Below are 27,472 nucleotides of genomic sequence, written 5' to 3' on the forward strand. Positions count from 1 at the left end.
GTATTGACCCTGTGAATTATTTACCCTGGGCTGTGTATTGACTCTGAATTATTTACCCCGGACGGTGTATTGACTCTGTGAATTATTTACCCCGGGCGGTGTATTGACCCTGTGAATTATTTACCCCGGTCGGTGTATTGACCCTGTGAATTATTTACCATGGGCGGTGTATTGACTGTGAATTATTTACCCCGGGCGGAGTATTGTCTCCGTGAATTATTTACCCCGTGCGGTATATTGACTTTGTGAATTATTTACCCCGGGTGCTGTATTTGCTTTGTATTATTTATCCCCGGGCGGTATATTGACTCTGCATTATTTGCACCGGGCGGTGTATTGTCTCTGTGAATTATTTACCCCGGGTGGTGTATTGACCCTGTGAATTATTTACCCCGGGGGGTGTATTGACCCTGTGAATTATTTACACCGGGCCGTGTATTGACTCTGAATTATTTACCCCGGGCTGTGTATTGACCCTGTGAATTATTTACTCCGGGTGGTGTATTGACCCTGTGAATTATTTACACCGGGCGGTGTATTGACTCTGAATTATTTACCCCGGGCGGTGTATTGACCCTGTGAATTATTTACACTCGTCGGTGTGTTTACTCTGAATTATTTACCCCGGGTGGTGTATTGACTCTGTGAATTATTTACCCATCACGGTGTATTGTCCTTGTGAATTATTTACCCCGGGTGGTGTATTGACCCTGTGAATGATTTACACCGGGCGGTGTATTGACCCTGTGAATCATTTACCCCGGGCGGTGTATTGACCCTTTGAATTATTTACCCTGGGCGGTGTTTTGACCCTGTGAATTATTTACCCTGGGCGGTGTATTGACCCTTTGAATTATTTACCCCGGGCGGTGTATTGACCCTGTGAATTATTCACCCCGGGCGGTGTATTGTCCATGTTAATTATTTACCCCGGGTTGTATATCGACTCTGTGAATTATTTATCCCCGACGGTGTATTGACTCTGAATTATTTACCCCGGGTGGTGTATTTTCTCTGTCAATTATTTACCCCGGGCTGTGTACTGATTCTGTGAATTATTTAACCCGGGCGGTGTATTGACTCTGTCAATTAGTTACCCTGGGCGGTGTATTTTCCCTGTCAATTATTTACCCCGGGCGGTGTGTTGACTCTGAATTATTTACCCCGGGCGGTGTATTGACTCTGTGAATTATTTACCCCTTACGGTGTATTGACTCTGAATTATTTACCCCGGGTGGTGTATTGACCCTGTGAATTATTTACCCCGGGTGGTGTATTGACCCTGTGAATTATTTACCCCGGGCGGTGCATTGACTCTGAATTATTTACCACTTGTGGTGTATTGGCCCTGTGAATTATTTACCCCGTGTGGTGTATTGACTCTATTATTTACCGCGGGCGGTGTATTGACTCTGAATTATCCATCCTGGGCGGTGTTTTGACTCTGAATTATTTACCCTGGGCGGTATATTGATCCTGTGAATTATTTACCCTGGGCGGTGTATTGGCTCTGAATTATTTTCCCCGGCCGGTGTATTGACACTGTGAATTATTTACCCCGGGTGGTGTATTGACCCTGTGAATTATTTACACCGGGCGGTGTATTGACCCTGTGAATTATTTACCCTGAGCGGTTTATTGACCCTGCGAATTAATTACCCCGGGCGGTATATTGACCCTGTGAATTATTTACCCCGGGCAGTGTATTGACTCTGAATTATTTACTCCTGGCGGTGTATTGACTCTGTGAATTATTTACCCCTTACGGTGTATTGAGTCTTAATTATTTACCCTGGGCGGTGTATTGACCCTGTGAATTTTTTACCCCGTGCGGTGTATTGACTCTGAATTATTTACCCCGGTCTGTGTATTGACCCTGTGAATTAATTACCCCGGGTGGTTTATTGACCCTGTGAATTATTTACACGGGGCGGTGTTTTTACTCTGAATTATTTACCCCGGGCTGTGTATTGACTCTGTGAATTATTTACCCCTTACGGTGTATTGACTCTGAATTATTTACCCCGGGCGGTGTATTGACCCTGTGAATTATTTACCCCTTACGGTGTATTGACCCTCTGAATTATTTACACCGGGCGGTGTATTGACCCTGTGAATTATTTATCCCTGGCAATGTATAGAATGTGTGAGTTATTTACCCCGGGCGGTGTATTGTCTCTGAATTATTTATACTGGGCGGTGTATTGATCCTGTGAATTATTTACCCTGAGCGGTGTATTGACCCTGTGAATTATTTACACCGGGCGGTGTGTTGACCCTGAATTATTTACCCCGGGCGGTATATTGACTCTGTGAATTATTTACCCCTTACGGTGTATTGACTCTGAATTATTTACCCCGGGCGGTGTATTGACCTTGTGAATTATTTACCCTTTACGGTTTATTGACCCTGTGAATTATTTACACCGTGCGGTGTATTGACTCTGAATCATTTACCCCGGGCGGTGTATTGACCCTGTCAATTATTTTCCCCGGGCCGTGTATTGACCCTGTGAATTATTTAACCCGTGCGGTGTATTGACCCTCTGAATTATTTACCCTGGGCGGTGTATTGTCCCTCCGAATTATTTACCCTGGGTGGTGTATTGACCCTGTGAATTATTTACCCTGGGCTGTGTATTGACTCTGAATTATTTACCCCGGACGGTGTATTGACTCTGTGAATTATTTACCCCGGGCGGTGTATTGACCCTGTGAATTATTTACCGCGGTCGGTGTATTGACCCTGTGAATTATTTACCACGGGCGGTGTATTGACTGTGAATTATTTACCCCGGGCGGAGTATTGTCTCCGTGAATTATTTACCCTGTGCGGTGTACTGACTTTGTGAATTATTTACCCCGGGTGCTGTATTTGCTTTGTATTATTTATCCCCGGGCGGTATATTGACTCTGCATTATTTACACCGGGCGGTGTATTGTCTCTGTGAATTATTTACCCCGGGTGGTGTATTGACCCTGTGAATTATTTACCCCGGGGGGTGTATTGACCCTGTGAATTATTTACACCGGGCCGTGTATTGACTCTGAATTATTTACCCCGGGCTGTGTATTGACCCTGTGAATTATTTACTCCGGGTGGTGTATTGACCCTGTGAATTATTTACACCGGGCGGTGTATTGACTCTGAATTATTTACCCCGGGCGGTGTATTGACCCTGTGAATTATTTACACTCGTCGGTGTGTTTACTCTGAATTATTTACCCCGGGTGGTGTATTGACTCTGTGAATTATTTACCCCTCACGGTGTATTGTCCTTGTGAATTATTTACCCCGGGTGGTGTATTGACCCTGTGAATGATTTACACCGGGCGGTGTATTGACCCTGTGAATCATTTACCCCGGGCGGTGTATTGACCCTTTGAATTATTTACCACGGGCGGTGTATTGACCCTGTGAATTATTTACCCTGGGTGGTGTTTTGACCCTGTGAATTATTTACCCTGGGCGGTGTATTGACCCTTTGAATTATTTACCCCGGGCGGTGTATTGACCCTGTGAATTATTCACCCCGGGCGGTGTATTGACTCTGTGAATTATTTACCCCGGGCGGTTTATTGACTCTGAATTATTTACCCCGGGCGGTGTATTGACCCTGTCAATATTTACCCCGGACGGTGTATTGACCCTGTGAATTATTTACTCCTTACGGTTTATTGACCCTGTGCATTATTTACATTGGGCGGTGTGTTGACCCTGTGAATTATTTACCCCGGGCGGTGTATTGTCCATGTTAATTATTTACCCCGGGTTGTATATCGACTCTGTGAATTATTTATCCCCGACGGTGTATTGACTCTGAATTATTTACCCCGGGTGGTGTATTTTCTCTGTCAATTATTTACCCCGGGCTGTGTACTGATTCTGTGAATTATTTAACCCGGGCGGTGTATTGACTCTGTCAATTAGTTACCCTGGGCGGTGTATTTTCCCTGTCAATTATTTACCCCGGGCGGTGTGTTGACTCTGAATTATTTATCCCGGGCGGTGTGTTGACCCTGTGAATTATTTACTGCTTACAGTTTATTGACGCTGTGAATTATTTACCCCGGGCGGTCTATTGACTCAGTGAATTATCTACCCCGGGCGGTGTATTGACTCAGTGAATTATTTACCCCGGGCGGTGTATTGACCCTGTGTATTATTTATCCCGGGCGGTGTATTTACTCTGAATTATTTACCCCGGGCGGTGTATTGATCCTGTGAATTAATTACCCCGGGTGGCTTATTGACCCTGTGAATTATTTACACAGGGCGGTGTTTATACTCTGAATTATTTACCCCGGGCGGTGTATTGACTCTGTGAATTATTTACCCCTTACGGTGTATTGACTCTGAATTATTTACCCCGGGCGGTGTATTGACCCTGTGAATTATTTACCCCGGGTGGTGTATTGACCCTGTGAATTATTTACCCCGGGCGGTGCATTGACTCTGAATTATTTACCACTTGTGGTGTATTGGCCCTGTGAATTATTTACCCCGTGTGGTGTATTGACTCTATTATTTACCGCGGGCGGTGTATTGACTCTGAATTATCCATCCTGGGCGGTGTTTTGACTCTGAATTATTTACCCTGGGCGGTGTATTGATCCTGTGAATTATTTACCCTGGGCGGTGTATTGGCTCTGAATTATTTTCCCCGGCCGGTGTATTGACACTGTGAATTATTTACCCCGGGTGGTGTATTGACCCTGTGAATTATTTACACCGGGCGGTGTATTGACCCTGTGAATTATTTACCCTGAGCGGTTTATTGACCCTGCGAATTAATTACCCCGGGCGGTATATTGACCCTGTGAATTATTTACCCCGGGCAGTGTATTGACTCTGAATTATTTACTCCTGGCGGTGTATTGACTCTGTGAATTATTTACCCCTTACGGTGTATTGAGTCTTAATTATTTACCCTGGGCGGTGTATTGACCCTGTGAATTTTTTACCCCGTGCGGTGTATTGACTCTGAATTATTTACCCCGGTCTGTGTATTGACCCTGTGAATTAATTACCCCGGGTGGTTTATTGACCCTGTGAATTATTTACACGGGGCGGTGTTTTTACTCTGAATTATTTACCCCGGTCTGTGTATTGACCCTGTGAATTATTTACCCCGGGTGGTGTATTGACCCTGTGAATTATTTACACCGGTCGGTGTATTGACTCTGAATTATTTACCCCGGTCTGTGTATTGACCCTGTGAATTAATTACCCCGCGTGGTTTATTGACCCTGTGAATTATTTACACGGGGCGGTGTTTTTACTCTGAATTATTTACCCCGGTCTGTGTATTGACCCTGTGAATTATTTACCCCGGGTGGTGTATTGACCCTGTGAATTATTTACACCGGTCGGTGTATTGACTCTGAATTATTTACCCCGGGCGGTTTATTGACTCTGAATTATTTACCCTGGGCAGTGTATTGACCCTGTGAATTATTTTCCCTGGGCTGTGTATTGTCTCTGAATTATTTACCCCGGGCGGTGTATTGACCCTGTGAATTATTTACCCCGGGTGGTGTATTGACCCTGTGAATTATTTACACCGGTCGGTGTATTGACTCTGAATTATTTACCCCGGGCGGTTTATTGACTCTGAATTATTTACCCCGGGCGGTGTATTGACCCTGTGAATTATTTACCCCGGGCGGTGTATTGACCCTGCGAATTATTTACCCCGGGCGGTGTATTGACCCTGCGAATTATTTACCCCGGGCGGTGTATTGACCCTGTGAATTATTTACCCCGGGCAGTGTATTGACTCTGACTTCTTTACTCCGGGCGGTGTATTGACTCTGTGAATTATTTACCCTGGGCGGTGTATTGACCCTGTTAATTATTTACCCCGGGCGGTGTATTGACCCTGTGAATTATTTACCCCGGGCGGTGTATTGACCCTGTGTATTATTTACCCTGGGCGGTGTATTGACCCTGTGAATTATTTATCCCGGGCGGTGTATTGACCCTGTGAATTATTTACCCCGGGCGGTGTATTGTCCATGTGAATTATTTACCCCGGGCTGTATATCGACTCTGTGAATTATTTACCCCGGACGGTGTATTGACTCTGAATTATTTACCCCGGGCGGTGTATTGACTCTGTTAATTATTTACCCCGGGTGGTGTATTTTCTCTGTCAATTATTTACCCCGGGCTGTGTACTGATTCCGTGAATTATTTAACCTGGTCGGTGTATTGACTCTGTCAATTAGTTACCGTGGGCGGTGTATTTTCCCTGTCAATTATTTACCCTGGGCGGTGTATTGACTCTGAATTATTTGCCCCGGGCGGTGTATTGACCCTGTGAATTATTTACCCCGGGCGGTGTATTGACCCTGTGAATTATTTACCCCTGGCAGTGTATTGACTCTGTGAATTATTTACCCCGGGCGGTCTATTGACTCAGTGAATTATTTCCCCCGGGCGGTGTATTGACTCAGTGAATTATTTACCCCGGGCGGTGTATTGACCCTGTGTATTATTTCTCCCGGGCGGTGTATTTACTCTGAATTATTTACCCCGGGTGGTGTATTGATCCTGTGAATTAATTACCCCGGGTGGCTTATTGACCCTGTGAATTATTTACCCCGGGCAGTGTTTATACTCTGAATTATTTACCCCGGGCGGTGTATTGACTCTGTGAATTATTTACCCCTCACGGTGTATTGACTCTGAATTATTTACCCCGGGCGGTGTATTGACCCTGTGAATTATTTACCCCTTACGGTGTATTGACTCTGAATTATTTACCCTGGGCGGTGTATTGACCCTGTGAATTATTTATCCCGGGCGGTGTATTGACTCTGTCAATTAGTTACCCTGGGCGGTGTATTTTCCCTGTCAATTATTTACCCTGGGCGGTGTGTTGACTCTGAATTATTTACCCTGGGCGGTGTATTGACCCTGTGAATTATTTACTCCTTACGGTTTATTGACCCTGTGAATTATTTACCCCGGGCGGTGTATTGACCCTGTGAATTATTTACCCCGGGCGGTGTATTGACCCTGTGAATTATTTACCCCTGGCAGTGTATTGACTCTGTGAATTATTTACCCCGGGCGGTCTATTGACTCAGTGAATTATTTACCCCGGGCGGTGTATTGACTCAGTGAATTATTTACCCCGGGCGGTGTATTGACCCTGTGTATTATTTATCCCGGGCGGTGTATTTACTCTGAATTATTTACCCCGGGTGGTGTATTGATCCTGTGAATTAATTACCCCGGGTGGCTTATTGACCCTGTGAATTATTTACACAGGGCGGTGTTTATACTCTGAATTATTTACCCCGGGCGGTGTATTGACTCTGTGAATTATTTACCCCTCACGGTGTATTGACTCTGAATTATTTACCCCGGGCGGTGTATTGACCCTGTGAATTATTTACCCCTTACGGTGTATTGACTCTGAATTATTTACCCCTGGCGGTGTATTGACCCTGTGAATTATTTACCCCAGGCAGTGTATTGACTCTGTGAATTATTTACCCCAGGCAGTGTATTGACTCTGTGAATTATTTACCCCGGGCGGTCTATTGACTCAGTGAATTATTTACCCCAGGCGGTGTATTGACTCAGTGAATTATTTACCCCGGGCGGTGTATTGACGCTGTGTATTATTTATCCCGGGCGGTGTATTTACTCTGAATTATTTACCCCGGGTGGTGTATTGATCCTGTGAATTAATTACCCCGGATGGCTTATTGACCCTGTGAATTATTTACACAGGGCGGTGTTTATACTCTGAATTATTTACCCCGGCGGTGTATTGACTCTGAATTATTTACCCCGGGCGGTGTATTGACCTTGTTAATTATTTACCCCTTACGGTGTATTGACTCTGAATTATTTACCCCGGGCGGTGTATTGACCCTGTGAATTTTTTACCCCTTACGGTGTATTGACCCTGTGAATTATTTATCCCGGGCAGTGTATTGACTGTGTGAATTATTTACCCCGGGCGGTGTATTGACTCTGAATTATTTACACTGGGCGGTGTATTGACCCTGTGAATTATTTACCCCGAGCGGTGTTTTGACCCTGTGAATTATTTACCCCAGGCGGTGTATTGACTCTGTGAATTATTTACCCCTTACGGTGTATTGACTCTGAATTACTTACCCCGAGCGGTGTATTGACCCTGTGAATTATTTACCCCTTACGGTGTATTGACCCTGTGAATGATTTACCCCGGGCGGTGTATTGACCCTGTGTATTATTTCTCCCGGGCGGTGTATTTACTCTGAATTATTTACCCCGGGTGGTGTATTGATCCTGTGAATTAATTACCCCGGGTGGCTTATTGACCCTGTGAATTATTTACCCCGGGCAGTGTTTATACTCTGAATTATTTACCCCGGGCGGTGTATTGACTCTGTGAATTATTTACCCCTCACGGTGTATTGACTCTGAATTATTTACCCCGGGCGGTGTATTGACCCTGTGAATTATTTACCCCTTACGGTGTATTGACTCTGAATTATTTACCCTGGGCGGTGTATTGACCCTGTGAATTATTTATCCCGGGCGGTGTATTGACTCTGTCAATTAGTTACCCTGGGCGGTGTATTTTCCCTGTCAATTATTTACCCTGGGCGGTGTGTTGACTCTGAATTATTTACCCCGGGCGGTGTATTGACCCTGTGAATTATTTACTCCTTACGGTTTATTGACCCTGTGAATTATTTACCCCGGGCGGTGTATTGACCCTGTGAATTATTTACCCCGGGCGGTGTATTGACCCTGTGAATTATTTACCCCTGGCAGTGTATTGACTCTGTGAATTATTTACCCCGGGCGGTCTATTGACTCAGTGAATTATTTACCCCGGGCGGTGTATTGACTCAGTGAATTATTTACCCCGGGCGGTGTATTGACCCTGTGTATTATTTATCCCGGGCGGTGTATTTACTCTGAATTATTTACCCCGGGTGGTGTATTGATCCTGTGAATTAATTACCCCGGGTGGCTTATTGACCCTGTGAATTATTTACACAGGGCGGTGTTTATACTCTGAATTATTTACCCCGGGCGGTGTATTGACTCTGTGAATTATTTACCCCTCACGGTGTATTGACTCTGAATTATTTACCCCGGGCGGTGTATTGACCCTGTGAATTATTTACCCCTTACGGTGTATTGACTCTGAATTATTTACCCCTGGCGGTGTATTGACCCTGTGAATTATTTACCCCAGGCAGTGTATTGACTCTGTGAATTATTTACCCCAGGCAGTGTATTGACTCTGTGAATTATTTACCCCGGGCGGTCTATTGACTCAGTGAATTATTTACCCCAGGCGGTGTATTGACTCAGTGAATTATTTACCCCGGGCGGTGTATTGACGCTGTGTATTATTTATCCCGGGCGGTGTATTTACTCTGAATTATTTACCCCGGGTGGTGTATTGATCCTGTGAATTAATTACCCCGGATGGCTTATTGACCCTGTGAATTATTTACACAGGGCGGTGTTTATACTCTGAATTATTTACCCCGGCGGTGTATTGACTCTGAATTATTTACCCCGGGCGGTGTATTGACCTTGTTAATTATTTACCCCTTACGGTGTATTGACTCTGAATTATTTACCCCGGGCGGTGTATTGACCCTGTGAATTTTTTACCCCTTACGGTGTATTGACCCTGTGAATTATTTATCCCGGGCAGTGTATTGACTGTGTGAATTATTTACCCCGGGCGGTGTATTGACTCTGAATTATTTACACTGGGCGGTGTATTGACCCTGTGAATTATTTACCCCGAGCGGTGTTTTGACCCTGTGAATTATTTACCCCAGGCGGTGTATTGACTCTGTGAATTATTTACCCCTTACGGTGTATTGACTCTGAATTACTTACCCCGAGCGGTGTATTGACCCTGTGAATTATTTACCCCTTACGGTGTATTGACCCTGTGAATGATTTACACCGGGCGGTGTATTGACCCTGTGAATCATTTACCCCGGGCGGTGTATTGACCCTTTGAATTATTTACCACGGGCGGTGTATTGACCCTGTGAATTATTTACCCTGGGCGGTGTTTTGACCCTGTGAATTATTTACCCTGGGCGGTGTATTGACCCTTTGAATTATTTACCCCGGGCGGTGTATTGACCCTGTGAATTATTCACCCCGGGCGGTGTATTGACTCTGTGAATTATTTACCCCGGGCGGTTTATTGACTCTGAATTATTTACCCCGGGCGGTGTATTGACCCTGTCAATATTTACCCCGGACGGTGTATTGACCCTGTGAATTATTTACCCCGGGCGGTTTATTGACGCTGAATTATTTACCCTGTGCGGTGTGTTGACTCTGTGAATAACTTTTTCCCCGGGCGGTGTATTGACTCTGAATTATTGACACCAGGCGGTGTATTGACTCTGAATTATTTACCCCTGGCGGTGTATTGACCCTGTGAATTATTTACCCCGGGCGGTGTATTTACCCTGTGAATTATTTACCCCGGGCAGTGTACTGACTCTGTGAATTATTTACCCTGGGCGGTGTATTGACCCTGTGAATTATTTACCCCTGACGATGTATTGACCCTGTGAATTATTTACCCCGGGCGGTGTATTGACCCTGTGAATTATTTACCCCGGGCGGTGTATTGACCCTGCGAATTATTTACCCCGGGCGGTGTATTGACCCTGCGAATTATTTACCCCGGGCGGTGTATTGACCCTGTGAATTATTTACCCCGGGCAGTGTATTGACTCTGACTTCTTTACTCCGGGCGGTGTATTGACCCTGTGAATTATTTACCCTGGGCGGTGTATTGACTCTGAATTATTTACCCCTGGCGGTGTGTTGACTCTGTGAATTATTTACCCTGGGCGGTGTATTGACCCTGTTAATTATTTACCCCGGGCGGTGTATTGACCCTGTGAATTATTTACCCCGGGCGGTGTATTGACCCTGTGTATTATTTACCCTGGGCGGTGTATTGACCCTGTGAATTATTTATCCCGGGCGGTGTATTGACCCTGTGAATTATTTACCCCGGGCGGTGTATTGTCCATGTGAATTATTTACCCCGGGCTGTATATCGACTCTGTGAATTATTTACCCCGGACGGTGTATTGACTCTGAATTATTTACCCCGGGTGGTGTATTTTCTCTGTCAATTATTTACCCCGGGCTGCGTTCTGATACCGTGAATTATTTAACCCGGGCGGTGTATTGACTCTGTCAATTAGTTACCCTGGGCGGTGTATTTTCCCTGTCAATTATTTACCCTGGGCGGTGTGTTGACTCTGAATTATTTACCCCGGGCGGTGTATTGACCCTGTGAATTATTTACTCCTTACGGTTTATTGACCCTGTGAATTATTTACCCCGGGCGGTGTATTGACCCTGTGAATTATTTACCCCTTACGGTGTATTGACCCTGTGAATGATTTACACCGGGCGGTGTATTGACCCTGTGAATCATTTACCCCGGGCGGTGTATTGACCCTGTGAATTATTTACACGGGGCGGTGTTTTTACTCTGAATTATTTACCCCGGGCTGTGTATTGACTCTGTGAATTATTTACCCCTTACGGTGTATTGACTCTGAATTATTTACCCCGGGCGGTGTATTGACCCTGTGAATTATTTACCCCTTACGGTGTATTGGCCCTCTGAATTATTTACACCGGGCGGTGTATTGACCCTGTGAATTATTTATCCCTGGCAATGTATAGAATGTGTGAGTTATTTACCCCGGGCGGTGTATTGTCTCTGAATTATTTATACTGGGCGGTGTATTGATCCTGTGAATTATTTACCCTGAGCGGTGTATTGACCCTGTGAATTATTTACACCGGGCGGTGTGTTGACCCTGAATTATTTACCCCGGGCGGTATATTGACTCTGTGAATTATTTACCCCTTACGGTGTATTGACTCTGAATTATTTACCCCGGGCGGTGTATTGACCTTGTGAATTATTTACCCTTTACGGTTTATTGACCCTGTGAATTATTTACACCGTGCGGTGTATTGACTCTGAATCATTTACCCCGGGCGGTGTATTGACCCTGTCAATTATTTTCCCCGGGCCGTGTATTGACCCTGTGAATTATTTAACCCGTGCGGTGTATTGACCCTCTGAATTATTTACCCTGGGCGGTGTATTGTCCCTCCGAATTATTTACCCTGGGTGGTGTATTGACCCTGTGAATTATTTACCCTGGGCTGTGTATTGACTCTGAATTATTTACCCCGGACGGTGTATTGACTCTGTGAATTATTTACCCCGGGCGGTGTATTGACCCTGTGAATTATTTACCGCGGTCGGTGTATTGACCCTGTGAATTATTTACCACGGGCGGTGTATTGACTGTGAATTATTTACCCCGGGCGGAGTATTGTCTCCGTGAATTATTTACCCTGTGCGGTGTATTGACTTTGTGAATTATTTACCCCGGGTGCTGTATTTGCTTTGTATTATTTATCCCCGGGCGGTATATTGACTCTGCATTATTTACACCGGGCGGTGTATTGTCTCTGTGAATTATTTACCCCGGGTGGTGTATTGACCCTGTGAATTATTTACCCCGGGGGGTGTATTGACCCTGTGAATTATTTACACCGGGCCGTGTATTGACTCTGTATTATTTACCCCGGGCTGTGTATTGACCCTGTGAATTATTTACTCCGGGTGGTGTATTGACCCTGTGAATTATTTACACCGGGCGGTGTATTGACTCTGAATTATTTACCCCGGGCGGTGTATTGACCCTGTGAATTATTTACACTCGTCGGTGTGTTTACTCTGAATTATTTACCCCGGGTGGTGTATTGACTCTGTGAATTATTTACCCCTCACGGTGTATTGTCCTTGTGAATTATTTACCCCGGGTGGTGTATTGACCCTGTGAATGATTTACACCGGGCGGTGTATTGACCCTGTGAATCATTTACCCCGGGCGGTGTATTGACCCTTTGAATTATTTACCACGGGCAGTGTATTGACCCTGTGAATTATTTACCCTGGGTGGTGTTTTGACCCTGTGAATTATTTACCCTGGGCGGTGTATTGACCCTTTGAATTATTTACCCCGGGCGGTGTATTGACCCTGTGAATTATTCACCCCGGGCGGTGTATTGACTCTGTGAATTATTTACCCCGGGCGGTTTATTGACTCTGAATTATTTACCCCGGGCGGTGTATTGACCCTGTCAATATTTACCCCGGACGGTGTATTGACCCTGTGAATTATTTACTCCTTACGGTTTATTGACCCTGTGCATTATTTACATTGGGCGGTGTGTTGACCCTGTGAATTATTTACCCCGGGCGGTGTATTGTCCATGTTAATTATTTACCCCGGGTTGTATATCGACTCTGTGAATTATTTATCCCCGACGGTGTATTGACTCTGAATTATTTACCCCGGGTGGTGTATTTTCTCTGTCAATTATTTACCCCGGGCTGTGTACTGATTCTGTGAATTATTTAACCCGGGCGGTGTATTGACTCTGTCAATTAGTTACCCTGGGCGGTGTATTTTCCCTGTCAATTATTTACCCCGGGCGGTGTGTTGACTCTGAATTATTTATCCCGGGCGGTGTGTTGACCCTGTGAATTATTTACTGCTTACAGTTTATTGACGCTGTGAATTATTTACCCCGGGCGGTCTATTGACTCAGTGAATTATCTACCCCGGGCGGTGTATTGACTCAGTGAATTATTTACCCCGGGCGGTGTATTGACCCTGTGTATTATTTATCCCGGGCGGTGTATTTACTCTGAATTATTTACCCCGGGCGGTGTATTGATCCTGTGAATTAATTACCCCGGGTGGCTTATTGACCCTGTGAATTATTTACACAGGGCGGTGTTTATACTCTGAATTATTTACCCCGGGCGGTGTATTGACTCTGTGAATTATTTACCCCTTACGGTGTATTGACTCTGAATTATTTACCCCGGGCGGTGTATTGACCCTGTGAATTATTTACCCCGGGTGGTGTATTGACCCTGCGAATTATTTACCCCGGGCGGTGCATTGACTCTGAATTATTTACCACTTGTGGTGTATTGGCCCTGTGAATTATTTACCCCGTGTGGTGTATTGACTCTATTATTTACCGCGGGCGGTGTATTGACTCTGAATTATCCATCCTGGGCGGTGTTTTGACTCTGAATTATTTACCCTGGGCGGTGTATTGATCCTGTGAATTATTTACCCTGGGCGGTGTATTGGCTCTGAATTATTTTCCCCGGCCGGTGTATTGACACTGTGAATTATTTACCCCGGGTGGTGTATTGACCCTGTGAATTATTTACACCGGGCGGTGTATTGACCCTGTGAATTATTTACCCTGAGCGGTTTATTGACCCTGCGAATTAATTACCCCGGGCGGTATATTGACCCTGTGAATTATTTACCCCGGGCAGTGTATTGACTCTGAATTATTTACTCCTGGCGGTGTATTGACTCTGTGAATTATTTACCCCTTACGGTGTATTGAGTCTTAATTATTTACCCTGGGCGGTGTATTGACCCTGTGAATTTTTTACCCCGTGCGGTGTATTGACTCTGAATTATTTACCCCGGTCTGTGTATTGACCCTGTGAATTAATTACCCCGGGTGGTTTATTGACCCTGTGAATTATTTACACGGGGCGGTGTTTTTACTCTGAATTATTTACCCCGGTCTGTGTATTGACCCTGTGAATTATTTACCCCGGGTGGTGTATTGACCCTGTGAATTATTTACACCGGTCGGTGTATTGACTCTGAATTATTTACCCCGGTCTGTGTATTGACCCTGTGAATTAATTACCCCGCGTGGTTTATTGACCCTGTGAATTATTTACACGGGGCGGTGTTTTTACTCTGAATTATTTACCCCGGTCTGTGTATTGACCCTGTGAATTATTTACCCCGGGTGGTGTATTGACCCTGTGAATTATTTACACCGGTCGGTGTATTGACTCTGAATTATTTACCCCGGGCGGTTTATTGACTCTGAATTATTTACCCTGGGCAGTGTATTGACCCTGTGAATTATTTTCCCTGGGCTGTGTATTGTCTCTGAATTATTTACCCCGGGCGGTGTATTGACCCTGTGAATTATTTACCCCGGGTGGTGTATTGACCCTGTGAATTATTTACACCGGTCGGTGTATTGACTCTGAATTATTTACCCCGGGCGGTTTATTGACTCTGAATTATTTACCCCGGGCGGTGTATTGACCCTGTGAATTATTTACCCCGGGCGGTGTATTGACCCTGCGAATTATTTACCCCGGGCGGTGTATTGACCCTGCGAATTATTTACCCCGGGCGGTGTATTGACCCTGTGAATTATTTACCCCGGGCAGTGTATTGACTCTGACTTTTTTACTCCGGGCGGTGTATTGACTCTGTGAATTATTTACCCTGGGCGGTGTATTGACCCTGTTAATTATTTACCCCGGGCGGTGTATTGACCCTGTGAATTATTTACCCCGGGCGGTGTATTGACCCTGTGTATTATTTACCCTGGGCGGTGTATTGACCCTGTGAATTATTTATCCCGGGCGGTGTATTGACCCTGTGAATTATTTACCCCGGGCGGTGTATTGTCCATGTGAATTATTTACCCCGGGCTGTATATCGACTCTGTGAATTATTTACCCCGGACGGTGTATTGACTCTGAATTATTTACCCCGGGCGGTGTATTGACTCTGTTAATTATTTACCCCGGGTGGTGTATTTTCTCTGTCAATTATTTACCCCGGGCTGTGTACTGATTCCGTGAATTATTTAACCTGGTCGGTGTATTGACTCTGTCAATTAGTTACCGTGGGCGGTGTATTTTCCCTGTCAATTATTTACCCTGGGCGGTGTATTGACTCTGAATTATTTGCCCCGGGCGGTGTATTGACCCTGTGAATTATTTACCCCGGGCGGTGTATTGACCCTGTGAATTATTTACCCCTGGCAGTGTATTGACTCTGTGAATTATTTACCCCGGGCGGTCTATTGACTCAGTGAATTATTTCCCCCGGGCGGTGTATTGACTCAGTGAATTATTTACCCCGGGCGGTGTATTGACCCTGTGTATTATTTCTCCCGGGCGGTGTATTTACTCTGAATTATTTACCCCGGGTGGTGTATTGATCCTGTGAATTAATTACCCCGGGTGGCTTATTGACCCTGTGAATTATTTACCCCGGGCAGTGTTTATACTCTGAATTATTTACCCCGGGCGGTGTATTGACTCTGTGAATTATTTACCCCTCACGGTGTATTGACTCTGAATTATTTACCCCGGGCGGTGTATTGACCCTGTGAATTATTTACCCCTTACGGTGTATTGACTCTGAATTATTTACCCTGGGCGGTGTATTGACCCTGTGAATTATTTATCCCGGGCGGTGTATTGACTCTGTCAATTAGTTACCCTGGGCGGTGTATTTTCCCTGTCAATTATTTACCCTGGGCGGTGTGTTGACTCTGAATTATTTACCCTGGGCGGTGTATTGACCCTGTGAATTATTTACTCCTTACGGTTTATTGACCCTGTGAATTATTTACCCCGGGCGGTGTATTGACCCTGTGAATTATTTACCCCGGGCGGTGTATTGACCCTGTGAATTATTTACCCCTGGCAGTGTATTGACTCTGTGAATTATTTACCCCGGGCGGTCTATTGACTCAGTGAATTATTTACCCCGGGCGGTGTATTGACTCAGTGAATTATTTACCCCGGGCGGTGTATTGACCCTGTGTATTATTTATCCCGGGCGGTGTATTTACTCTGAATTATTTACCCCGGGTGGTGTATTGATCCTGTGAATTAATTACCCCGGGTGGCTTATTGACCCTGTGAATTATTTACACAGGGCGGTGTTTATACTCTGAATTATTTACCCCGGGCGGTGTATTGACTCTGTGAATTATTTACCCCTCACGGTGTATTGACTCTGAATTATTTACCCCGGGCGGTGTATTGACCCTGTGAATTATTTACCCCTTACGGTGTATTGACTCTGAATTATTTACCCCTGGCGGTGTATTGACCCTGTGAATTATTTACCCCAGGCAGTGTATTGACTCTGTGAATTATTTACCCCAGGCAGTGTATTGACTCTGTGAATTATTTACCCCGGGCGGTCTATTGACTCAGTGAATTATTTACCCCAGGCGGTGTATTGACTCAGTGAATTATTTACCCCGGGCGGTGTATTGACGCTGTGTATTATTTATCCCGGGCGGTGTATTTACTCTGAATTATTTACCCCGGGTGGTGTATTGATCCTGTGAATTAATTACCCCGGATGGCTTATTGACCCTGTGAATTATTTACACAGGGCGGTGTTTATACTCTGAATTATTTACCCCGGCGGTGTATTGACTCTGAATTATTTACCCCGGGCGGTGTATTGACCTTGTTAATTATTTACCCCTTACGGTGTATTGACTCTGAATTATTTACCCCGGGCGGTGTATTGACCCTGTGAATTTTTTACCCCTTACGGTGTATTGACCCTGTGAATTATTTATCCCGGGCAGTGTATTGACTGTGTGAATTATTTACCCCGGGCGGTGTATTGACTCTGAATTATTTACACTGGGCGGTGTATTGACCCTGTGAATTATTTACCCCGAGCGGTGTTTTGACCCTGTGAATTATTTACCCCAGGCGGTGTATTGACTCTGTGAATTATTTACCCCTTACGGTGTATTGACTCTGAATTACTTACCCCGAGCGGTGTATTGACCCTGTGAATTATTTACCCCTTACGGTGTATTGACCCTGTGAATGATTTACACCGGGCGGTGTATTGACCCTGTGAATCATTTACCCCGGGCGGTGTATTGACCCTTTGAATTATTTACCACGGGCGGTGTATTGACCCTGTGAATTATTTACCCTGGGCGGTGTTTTGACCCTGTGAATTATTTACCCTGGGCGGTGTATTGACCCTTTGAATTATTTACCCTGGGCGGTGTATTGACCCTGTGAATTATTCACCCCGGGCGGTGTATTGACTCTGTGAATTATTTACCCCGGGCGGTTTATTGACTCTGAATTATTTACCCCGGGCGGTGTATTGACCCTGTCAATATTTACCCCGGACGGTGTATTGACCCTGTGAATTATTTACCCCGGGCGGTTTATTGACTCTGAATTATTTACCCTGTGCGGTGTGTTGACTCTGTGAATAACTTTTTCCCCGGGCGGTGTATTGACTCTGAATTATTGACACCAGGCGGTGTATTGACTCTGAATTATTTACCCCTGGCGGTGTATTGACCCTGTGAATTATTTACCCCGGGCGGTGTATTTACCCTGTGAATTATTTACCCCGGGCAGTGTACTGACTCTGTGAATTATTTACCCTGGGCGGTGTATTGACCCTGTGAATTATTTACCCCTGACGATGTATTGACCCTGTGAATTATTTACCCCGGGCGGTGTATTGACCCTGTGAATTATTTACCCCGGGCGGTGTATTGACCCTGCGAATTATTTACCCCGGGCGGTGTATTGACCCTGCGAATTATTTACCCCGGGCGGTGTATTGACCCTGTGAATTATTTACCCCGGGCAGTGTATTGACTCTGACTTCTTTACTCCGGGCGGTGTATTGACCCTGTGAATTATTTACCCTGGGCGGTGTATTGACTCTGAATTATTTACCCCTGGCGGTGTGTTGACTCTGTGAATTATTTACCCTGGGCGGTGTATTGACCCTGTTAATTATTTACCCCGGGCGGTGTATTGACCCTGTGAATTATTTACCCCGGGCGGTGTATTGACCCTGTGTATTATTTACCCTGGGCGGTGTATTGACCCTGTGAATTATTTATCCCGGGCGGTGTATTGACCCTGTGAATTATTTACCCCGGGCGGTGTATTGTCCATGTGAATTATTTACCCCGGGCGGTGTATTGACTCTGTGAATTATTTACCCCGGACGGTGTATTGACTCTGAATTATTTACCCCGGGTGGTGTATTTTCTCTGTCAATTATTTACCCCGGGCTGCGTTCTGATACCGTGAATTATTTAACCCGGGCGGTGTATTGACTCTGTCAATTAGTTACCCTGGGCGGTGTATTTTCCCTGTCAATTATTTACCCTGGGCGGTGTGTTGACTCTGAATTATTTACCCCGGGCGGTGTATTGACCCTGTGAATTATTTACTCCTTACGGTTTATTGACCCTGTGAATTATTTACCCCGGGCGGTGTATTGACCCTGTGAATTATTTACCCCTTACGGTGTATTGACCCTGTGAATGATTTACACCGGGCGGTGTATTGACCCTGTGAATCATTTACCCCGGGCGGTGTATTGACCCTTTGAATTATTTACCACGGGCGGTGTATTGACCCTGTGAATTATTTACCCTGGGCGGTGTTTTGACCCTGTGAATTATTTACCCTGGGCGGCGTATTGACCCTTTGAATTATTTACCCCGGGCGGTGTATTGACCCTGTGAATTATTCACCCCGGGCGGTGTATTGACTCTGAATTATTTACCCCGGGCGGTGTATTGACCCTGTCAATATTTACCCCGGACGGTGTATTGACCCTTTGAATTATTAACCCCGGGCGGTTTATTGACTCTGAATTATTTACCCCGGGCGGTGTATTGATCCTGTGAATTATTTACTCCTTACGGTTTATTGACCCTGTGAATTATTTACCCCGGGCGGTGTATTGACCCTGTGAATTAGTTACCCCGGGCGGTGTATTGACTCAGTGAATTATTTACCCTGGGCGGTGTATTGACCCTGTGAATTATTTACCCCGGGTGGTGTATTGACCCTGTGAATTATTTACCCCGGGCGGTGCATTGACTCTGAATTATTTACCCCTTGTTGTGTATTGGCCCTGTGAATTATTTACCCCATGTGGTGTATTGACTCTATTATTTACCGCGGGCGGTGTATTGACTCTGAAATATCCATCCTGGGCGGTGTTTTGACTCTGAATTATTTACCCTGGGCGGTGTATTGATCCTGTGAATTATTTACCCTGGGCGGTTTATTGGCTCTGAATTATTTACCCCGGCCGGTGTATTGACACAGTGAATTATTTACCCCGGGTGGTGTATTGACCCTGTGAATTATTTACACCGGGCGGTGTATTGACCCTGTGAATTATTTACCCTGAGCGGTTTATTGACCCTGCGAATTAATTACCCCGGGCGGTGTATTGACCCTGTGAATTATTTACCCCGGGCAGTGTATTGACTCTGAATTATTTACTCCTGGCGGTGTATTGACCCTGTGAATTATTTACCCCTTACGGTGTATTGACTCTGAATTATTTACCCCGGGCGGTGTGTTGACTCTGTGAATTATTTACCCTGGTTGGTGTATTGACCCTGTGAATTATTTACACCGGGCTGTGTATTGACCCTGTGAATTATTTACCCTGTGCGGTGTATTGACCCTGTGAATTATTTACCCTGGGCGGTGTATTGACCCTGTGAATTATTTATCCCGGGCGGTGTATTGACCCTGTGAATTATTTACCCCTGGCGGTGTGTTGACTCTGTGAATTATTTACCCCGGGCGGTGTATTGACCCTGTGAATTATTTACCCCGGGCGGTGTATTGACCCTGTGAATTATTTACCCCGGGCGTTGTATTGTCCATGTGAATTATTTACCCCGGGCTGTATATCGACTCTGTGAATTTTTTACCCCGGACTGTGTATTGACTCTGAATTATTTACCCCGGGCGGTGCATTGACTCTGAATTATTTACTCCTGGCGGTGTATTGACCCTGTGAATTATTTACCCCTTACGGTGTATTGACTCTGAATTATTTACCCCGGGCGGTGTGTTGACTCTGTGAATTATTTACCCTGGTTGGTGTATTGACCCTGTGAATTATTTACACCGGGCTGTGTATTGACCCTGTGAATTATTTACCCTGTGCGGTGTATTGACCCTGTGAATTATTTACCCTGGGCGGTGTATTGACCCTGTGAATTATTTATCCCGGGCGGTGTATTGACCCTGTGAATTATTTACCCCTGGCGGTGTGTTGACTCTGTGAATTATTTACCCCGGGCGGTGTATTGACCCTGTGAATTATTTACCCCGGGCGGTGTATTGACCCTGTGAATTATTTACCCCGGGCGTTGTATTGTCCATGTGAATTATTTACCCCGGGCTGTATATCGACTCTGTGAATTTTTTACCCCGGACTGTGTATTGACTCTGAATTATTTACCCCGGGCGGTGCATTGACTCTGTTAATTATTTACCCCTGGTGGTCTATTTTCTCTGTCAATTATTTACCCCGGGCTGTGTACTGATTCTGTGAATTATTTAACCCGGGCGGTGTATTGACTCTGTCAATTAGTTACCCTGGGCTGTGTATTTTCCCTGTCAATTATTTACCCCGGGAGGTGTATTGACTCTATTATTATTTGATTTCAGATTGAGTCATTGCAGTCATCATGAGCAACAGTCACCAGTTACGTCCGTACACTTCGATTGGTGAGATTAATCATGTTCACATCCTGTCGGAACATGTGGGTGCACTGATTCATCATGAGGAATACAGCGATGTCACCTTTCTGGTGGAGAAGAAACGATTTCCTGCACATCGTGTTATTCTGGCAGCTCGTTGTCAGTATTTTAGGTTAGTCTTATACTGCAGATTACTGGTTATTGATGGGCCACCCACAGTCATACTTAATTCGAGCAGGATTGGATTACTCCGAACCGCCATCCTGCTCCACCACTCGATCCCGATTATGGTTGATCTTCCTCTTCCACTCCACTTACATGCTCGCTTCCCATATTCCTGCATTCCCTGAGACACCAAAAATTGGCCTGGGCCATGTGCAGCAACAGAATTGTACTCGAACACAATCTGTAACCTCATGGCCCAGCATATCCCCCACTCTACCATTACCACCAAGCCAGGGGATCAACCCTAATTTAATGAAGAGTGCAGGAGGGCATGCTTGGAGCAGCACCAGGCATACCTAAAAATGAGCTGTGAACCTAGTGAAGCTATAACACAGGACTACTTGGATACCAAACAGCAGAAGCAGGAAGTGGTAGACAGAGCCAAGCGATCCCACCACCAACGGATCAGACCTAAGCTCTGCAGTCCTGTCACATCCAGTCGTGAATGGTGGTGGACAGTTAAACAACTCACTGGAGGAGGAGGCTCCATAAATATCCCCATCCTCAATGATGAAGGAGCCCAGCACCTCAGTGCAAAAGATAAAGCTGAAGCATTTGCCACAATCTTTAGCCAGAAGTGCCGAGTGGATGATCCATCTCCGCCTCCTCTGGAGGTCCCCAGCATCACAGATGCCAGTCTCCTGCCAATTTGATTCACTCCACGTGATATCAGGAAACAGCTGAATTCACTGGATACTGCAAAGGCTATGGGCCCTGACAATATTCTGGTGATAGTACTGAAGACTTGTGCTCCAGCGCTTGCCGCGCCCCTAGCCAAGCTGTTCCAGTACAGCTACAACATTGGCATCTACCCGGCTATGTGGAAATTTGCCAGGTATGCCCTGTATGCCAATTACCGTTCCATCGGTCTACTCTCCATCATCAGTAGAGTAATGGAAGTGGTCACCAACATTGCTATCAAGTGGCACTTGCTTAGCAATAACCTGCTCACTGATGCCCAGTTTGGGTTCCGCCAGGGCCACTCAACTCCTGACCTCATTACAGCCTTGGTTCAAACATTGACAAAAAAGCTGAATTCCCGAGGTGAGGTAAGAGTGACAGCCCTTGACAACAAGGCCACATTTGACCGAGTGTGGCATCATAGACACATAGAAACTAGGAGCAGTAGTAGGCTGTTCAGCCCTTCAAGACTGCTCCCTCATTCAATATGATTATGGCTGATCCTCTATCTCAACTCCATATTCCCACTTTCTCTCTGTACCCCTTGATGCCCCTAATATCCAAAAAAAATTTGAGTTTCTTTGTTGAATATACTCAGTGACCCGTCCTCCACAGCCTCTGTGCTAGAGAATTCCACAGGTTGACCACCCTCTGAGTGAAGTAGTATCTCCTCATTTCAGTCCTAAATGGCCTGCCCCGTATCGTGAGACCATGGCCCCTGGTTGTAGACTCCCCAACCAGGGGAAATATCCTCCCTGCACCTAGGCTGTCTAGCCCAGTTAGAATTTTATACGTTTCAATCTGATCCCCTCTCATTCTTATGAAATCTAGTGAAGATGGGCCCAGCTGAACCAATCTCTCCTCAAAAGACAGTCCTGCCATCCCCGGTATCAGCCTAGTGAACCTTCGCTGCATTCTCTCTATGGTAATCTTAGGTAGGGAGACCAAAACTGCACGCAATATTCCAGGTGTGGTCTCACCAAGATCCTGTATAACTGCAGTAAGACATCCCTACTTCTGAACTCAAATCCTCTTGCAATGAAGGCCAACATACCATTTGCCTTCCTAACTGCTTGCTGCACCTGCATGTTTACTTTCACTGACTGGTGTACAAGGACACCCAGATCCCTTTGTACGTCCATATTTCCCAATATTTCACCATTTAAATAATACTCTGTCTTTCTGTTTTTCATGCTGAAGCATATAACTTCACATTTATCCATGTTATACTGTATCTACCGTGTGTCTCCCCCCACACACAACTTGTCTAAATCACCCAGAAGCCTCTTTGCATCCTCCTCACAACCCACAACCCCACCCAATTTTTGTGTCATCAGCAAACTTGGAAATATTATATTTGGTTTCCTCTTCCAAGTCATTTATATATATTCTGAATAGCTGGGGCCCAAGCACTGATCCCTGTGGTACACTACTAGTCACCGCCTGCCACCTGGAAAAAGACCCATTTATTCCCACTCTCTGTTTCCTGTCTGCTAACCAATTCTCAATCCATGCCAGTATATTACCCCCGATCCCATGTGCGTTAATTTTACCCATAAGCCTCTTATGTGGGACATTGTCAAAAACCTTCTTGAAATCCAAATACTACACATCCACTGGTTCTCCCTTATCTATTCTACTAGTTACATCCTCAAAAAACTCCAGTAGATTAGTTAAGCATGATTTCTCTTTCTTAAACCCATGCAGACTTTGTCCAATCCTGTTAATGCTTTTCAAGCATTACCACGTCTTTTATAATAGACTCTAGCATTTTACCCATTACTGATGTTAGACTAACTGGTCTGTAATTCTCTGTTTTTTCTCTCCCTCCTTTTTTAAATAGTGGGGTTACATTTGCCACCCTCCAATCTGTAGGAACTGCTCCAGAGTCTATAGAATTTTGAGGGATGACCACCAATGATTCTAATATTTCCAGGGCCACTTCCTTTAGTGCTCTGGGATGGAGATTTTTCAGCTTTTAACCCCATTAATTCCCCTAGCATCATTTTTTACTAATACTGATTTTCTTCAATTCCTCCCTCTCACTAGACCCTTGGTTCCCTAACATTTTTGGGAAATTATTTGTATCCTCTTTTGTGAAGACAGAACCAAAATATGTGTTCAATTCTTCTGCCATTTCTTTCTTTCCCATTATAATCTCCCCCGTTTCTGACTGTAAGGGACCTACCTTTGTCTTTGCTAATCTTTTTCTCTTCTCATATATATAGAAGCTTTTACAGTCAGTTTTTATTTCCTTGAAAGTTTACTCTCATACTCCATTTTCCCCTTCTTGATCAATCTTTTTGTCCACTTTTGCTGAATTCTAAATTGCTCCCAATCCTCAGGCGTGCTGCTTTTTCTGGCAATTTTGTAAGTCTCCTCTTTGTATCTAATACTATCCCTAATTTCTTCTGTAATCCATGGTTGAGCCGCTTTTGCTATTTTATTTTTGCGCCAGACAGGAATGAATAATTGTTGCAATTCAGGCATATGTTCCTTAAATATTAGCCATTGCTTATCCACTGCCAACCCTTTCAGTAAGGTTCCCCAATCCATCATTGCCAACTCACGCCTCATACCCACGTAGTTCCCTTTATTTAGATTCAGGACACTAGTTTCGGATTCAATTTCTTCACGCTCCCTCCTAATGAACAATTCTATCATTTTATGGTCGCTCTTCCCCAAGGGACTCCACACAACAAGATTGTTAATTAATCCTTTCTCATTACACAATACCCAGCCTAGGACAGCCTGCTCTTTAGTTGGTTCCTCAGCGTATTGGTCTAAAAAACTATCAGCTACACACTCCAGGAAATCCTCCTCCACAGTATTATTGCTAGTTTGGTTTGTCCAATCTACATATAGATTAAAGCCTCCCATGATTACAGTTGTATCCTTATTGCGTCTCTAATTTCCTGTTTAATGCCTTCCCTTACATCTCCGTTACTGTTTGAGGGCCTATAGATAACCCCCACCAATGTTTTCTGCCCCTTGGCGTTTCTTATCTCCACCCAAACAGATTCCACATCCTGATTTTCTGAGCCAATATCCTTCCTCACTATTGCATTGATTTTCTCCTTTACTAACAGTGCGGCCCCACCTCCTTTCCCTCTTTGTCTGTCCTTCCTAAATATTGAATACCTGTGGATGTACAGTTCCCATCCTTGGTCACCCTGCAGCCATGTCTCTATAACTGCATCTATATCATAACCGTTTATATCTATTTGCACCATTAATTCATCTATCTTATTGCGAATGCTCCGCACATTAAGATACAAAGCCTGTAGACTTGTCTTTTTAACCTTGTTAGTCATCTTAGCTTTATTCTGCACTGTGACCCCAATTATTTTTCACCCTTGTTTTTTCTGCCTTCCACTTTTGCTTCTTACTTTTTTGTGTTTTGTTTCTATTCTTGTTTCCCCCTCCTCTATCTCCCTGCTCAGTTTCCCATCCCCCTGCTATTCTAGTTTAAACCATCCCCGACAGCACTAGAAAACACTGGCCCCGAGGACATTGGTCCTGTCCAGATGCAACCTGTCCTGTTTGTACTGTTCCCATCTTCCCCAGAACCGGTCCCAATGTCCCAGGAATCTGAATCGCTCCCCCCTACACCATTTCTTCAGCCACATGTTCATCTGATATACCCTGTTGTTTCTACTCTCACTAACACGTGGCACTGGTAGTTATCCTGAGATTACTACCTTTGAGGCCCTACTTTTTAATTTATGTCCTAACTCCCTATATTCAGCGAGTAAGACCTCATCTCTTTTTTTTACCTATGCCATTGGTACCAATATGTACTGCGACCATTGGCTGTAGAAACACCTGTCTGTTCCCCTTACTATTGAATCCCCTTTTACTATAGCCCTGCCACTCTTCTTCCTCCCCTCTTGTGTAGCAGAGCCACCTGTGGTGCCATGGGCTTGGATCCTGCTACTTTCCCCTGAGGAGTCGTCTTCCCCAACAGTATCCAAAACGGTATATCTGTTTGAGAGGGGGACAGCCACAGGGAACTCCTGTACTACCAGCCTTCCTCTGCTCTGCCTGGTGGTCACCCATACCCTTTTTTGCCTGTTCAGCCTTTACCAGCAGTGTGACCCCCTCATTGAATGTGCTGTCCACGATAATCTCAGCATCGTGGATGCTCCACAGTGAACCCACCCGTAGCTCCAGCTCCGAAATGCAGTAAGCCAGTAGCTGAAGCCGGACACACTTCCTGCACACATGATTGCCAGGGAAACTGGAAGCGTCCAAGATTTCCCACGTAGTGCAGGAGGAACATATCACAGATGCAAGCTCTGCTGCATTGACTTCCCTTTCGATTAAGCTCGTTAGTTACTCCCATTAAAGAATACTAACTATGCTAGAGGTCTTATTCCATTCCAAACACTCCCACGACAATCCAACGTCCTCACCTTATTTTGTTTAAGCTAATGGACAGCAGCAGTTTAATGAGTAGAAAAAGTAGAAGTGGAAGTACTCACCTGACCATACTCACCGATCAGCTGCCTCCCCTGCGTCACGTCTCTTTTTGAATCGTGACATCACTTCGAACTACAGCGCCTGAAGGACCTGAGTGTACGTCTCCCCTCTCCTGTCTCAGCCTCTGTTTCTCTCTCTCTTTTATCCCGCTCTCGCTGGCCTCCCCTCTCCGGTCTCGGTCTCTGTTTCTCTCTCTCTTTTATCCCGCTCTTGCTGGTCTCTCCTCTCCGGTCTCGGTCTCTGTTTCTCTCTCGCTTTTATCCTGCTCTCACTGGCCTCTCCTCTCCGGTCTCGGTCTCTGTTTCTCTCTCTATTTTATCCCGCTCTCGCTGGCCTCTCCTCTCCGATATTGATCTCTGTTTCTCTCTCTCTTTTATCCCGCTGTCGCTGGCCTCTCCTCTCCAGTATCGGTCTTTGTTTCTCTCTCTCTTTTATCCCGCTCTCGCTGGTCTCTCCTCTCCGGTCTCGGTCTCTGTTTCTCTCTCTCTTTTATCCCGCTCTCGCTGGTCTCTCCTCTCCGGTATTGGCCTCGGTTTCTCTCTCTCTTTTATCCTGCTCTCGCTGGCCTCTCCTCTCCAGTCAGCCCTGAGTCTCCCTGGAACTCTCACTCTGCCCTCGTTCCGCTTTCATCCCTGAGTCTC

At 45.2% G+C, this 27,472-nt stretch overlaps 1 protein-coding gene across 2 annotated transcripts in view; it reads left to right on the forward strand.

Moving 5' to 3' along the window:
- Positions 1–27,472, forward strand: part of btbd9 (BTB (POZ) domain containing 9) — a 537,933-nt gene that overhangs the window by 38,664 nt on the left and 471,797 nt on the right. For both annotated transcript variants that reach the window (XM_041188563.1, XM_041188562.1), the window contains exon 2: positions 21,411–21,615. In XM_041188563.1, the coding sequence (XP_041044497.1) occupies positions 21,431–21,615 (185 nt within the window). In that variant the 5' untranslated portion in view covers positions 21,411–21,430. The remainder of the gene's footprint in view (positions 1–21,410; positions 21,616–27,472) is intronic.

This window comes from Carcharodon carcharias, chromosome 5 (genome assembly GCF_017639515.1).
Source record: "Carcharodon carcharias isolate sCarCar2 chromosome 5, sCarCar2.pri, whole genome shotgun sequence".
Classification (NCBI taxonomy): Eukaryota; Metazoa; Chordata; class Chondrichthyes; order Lamniformes; family Lamnidae; genus Carcharodon; species Carcharodon carcharias.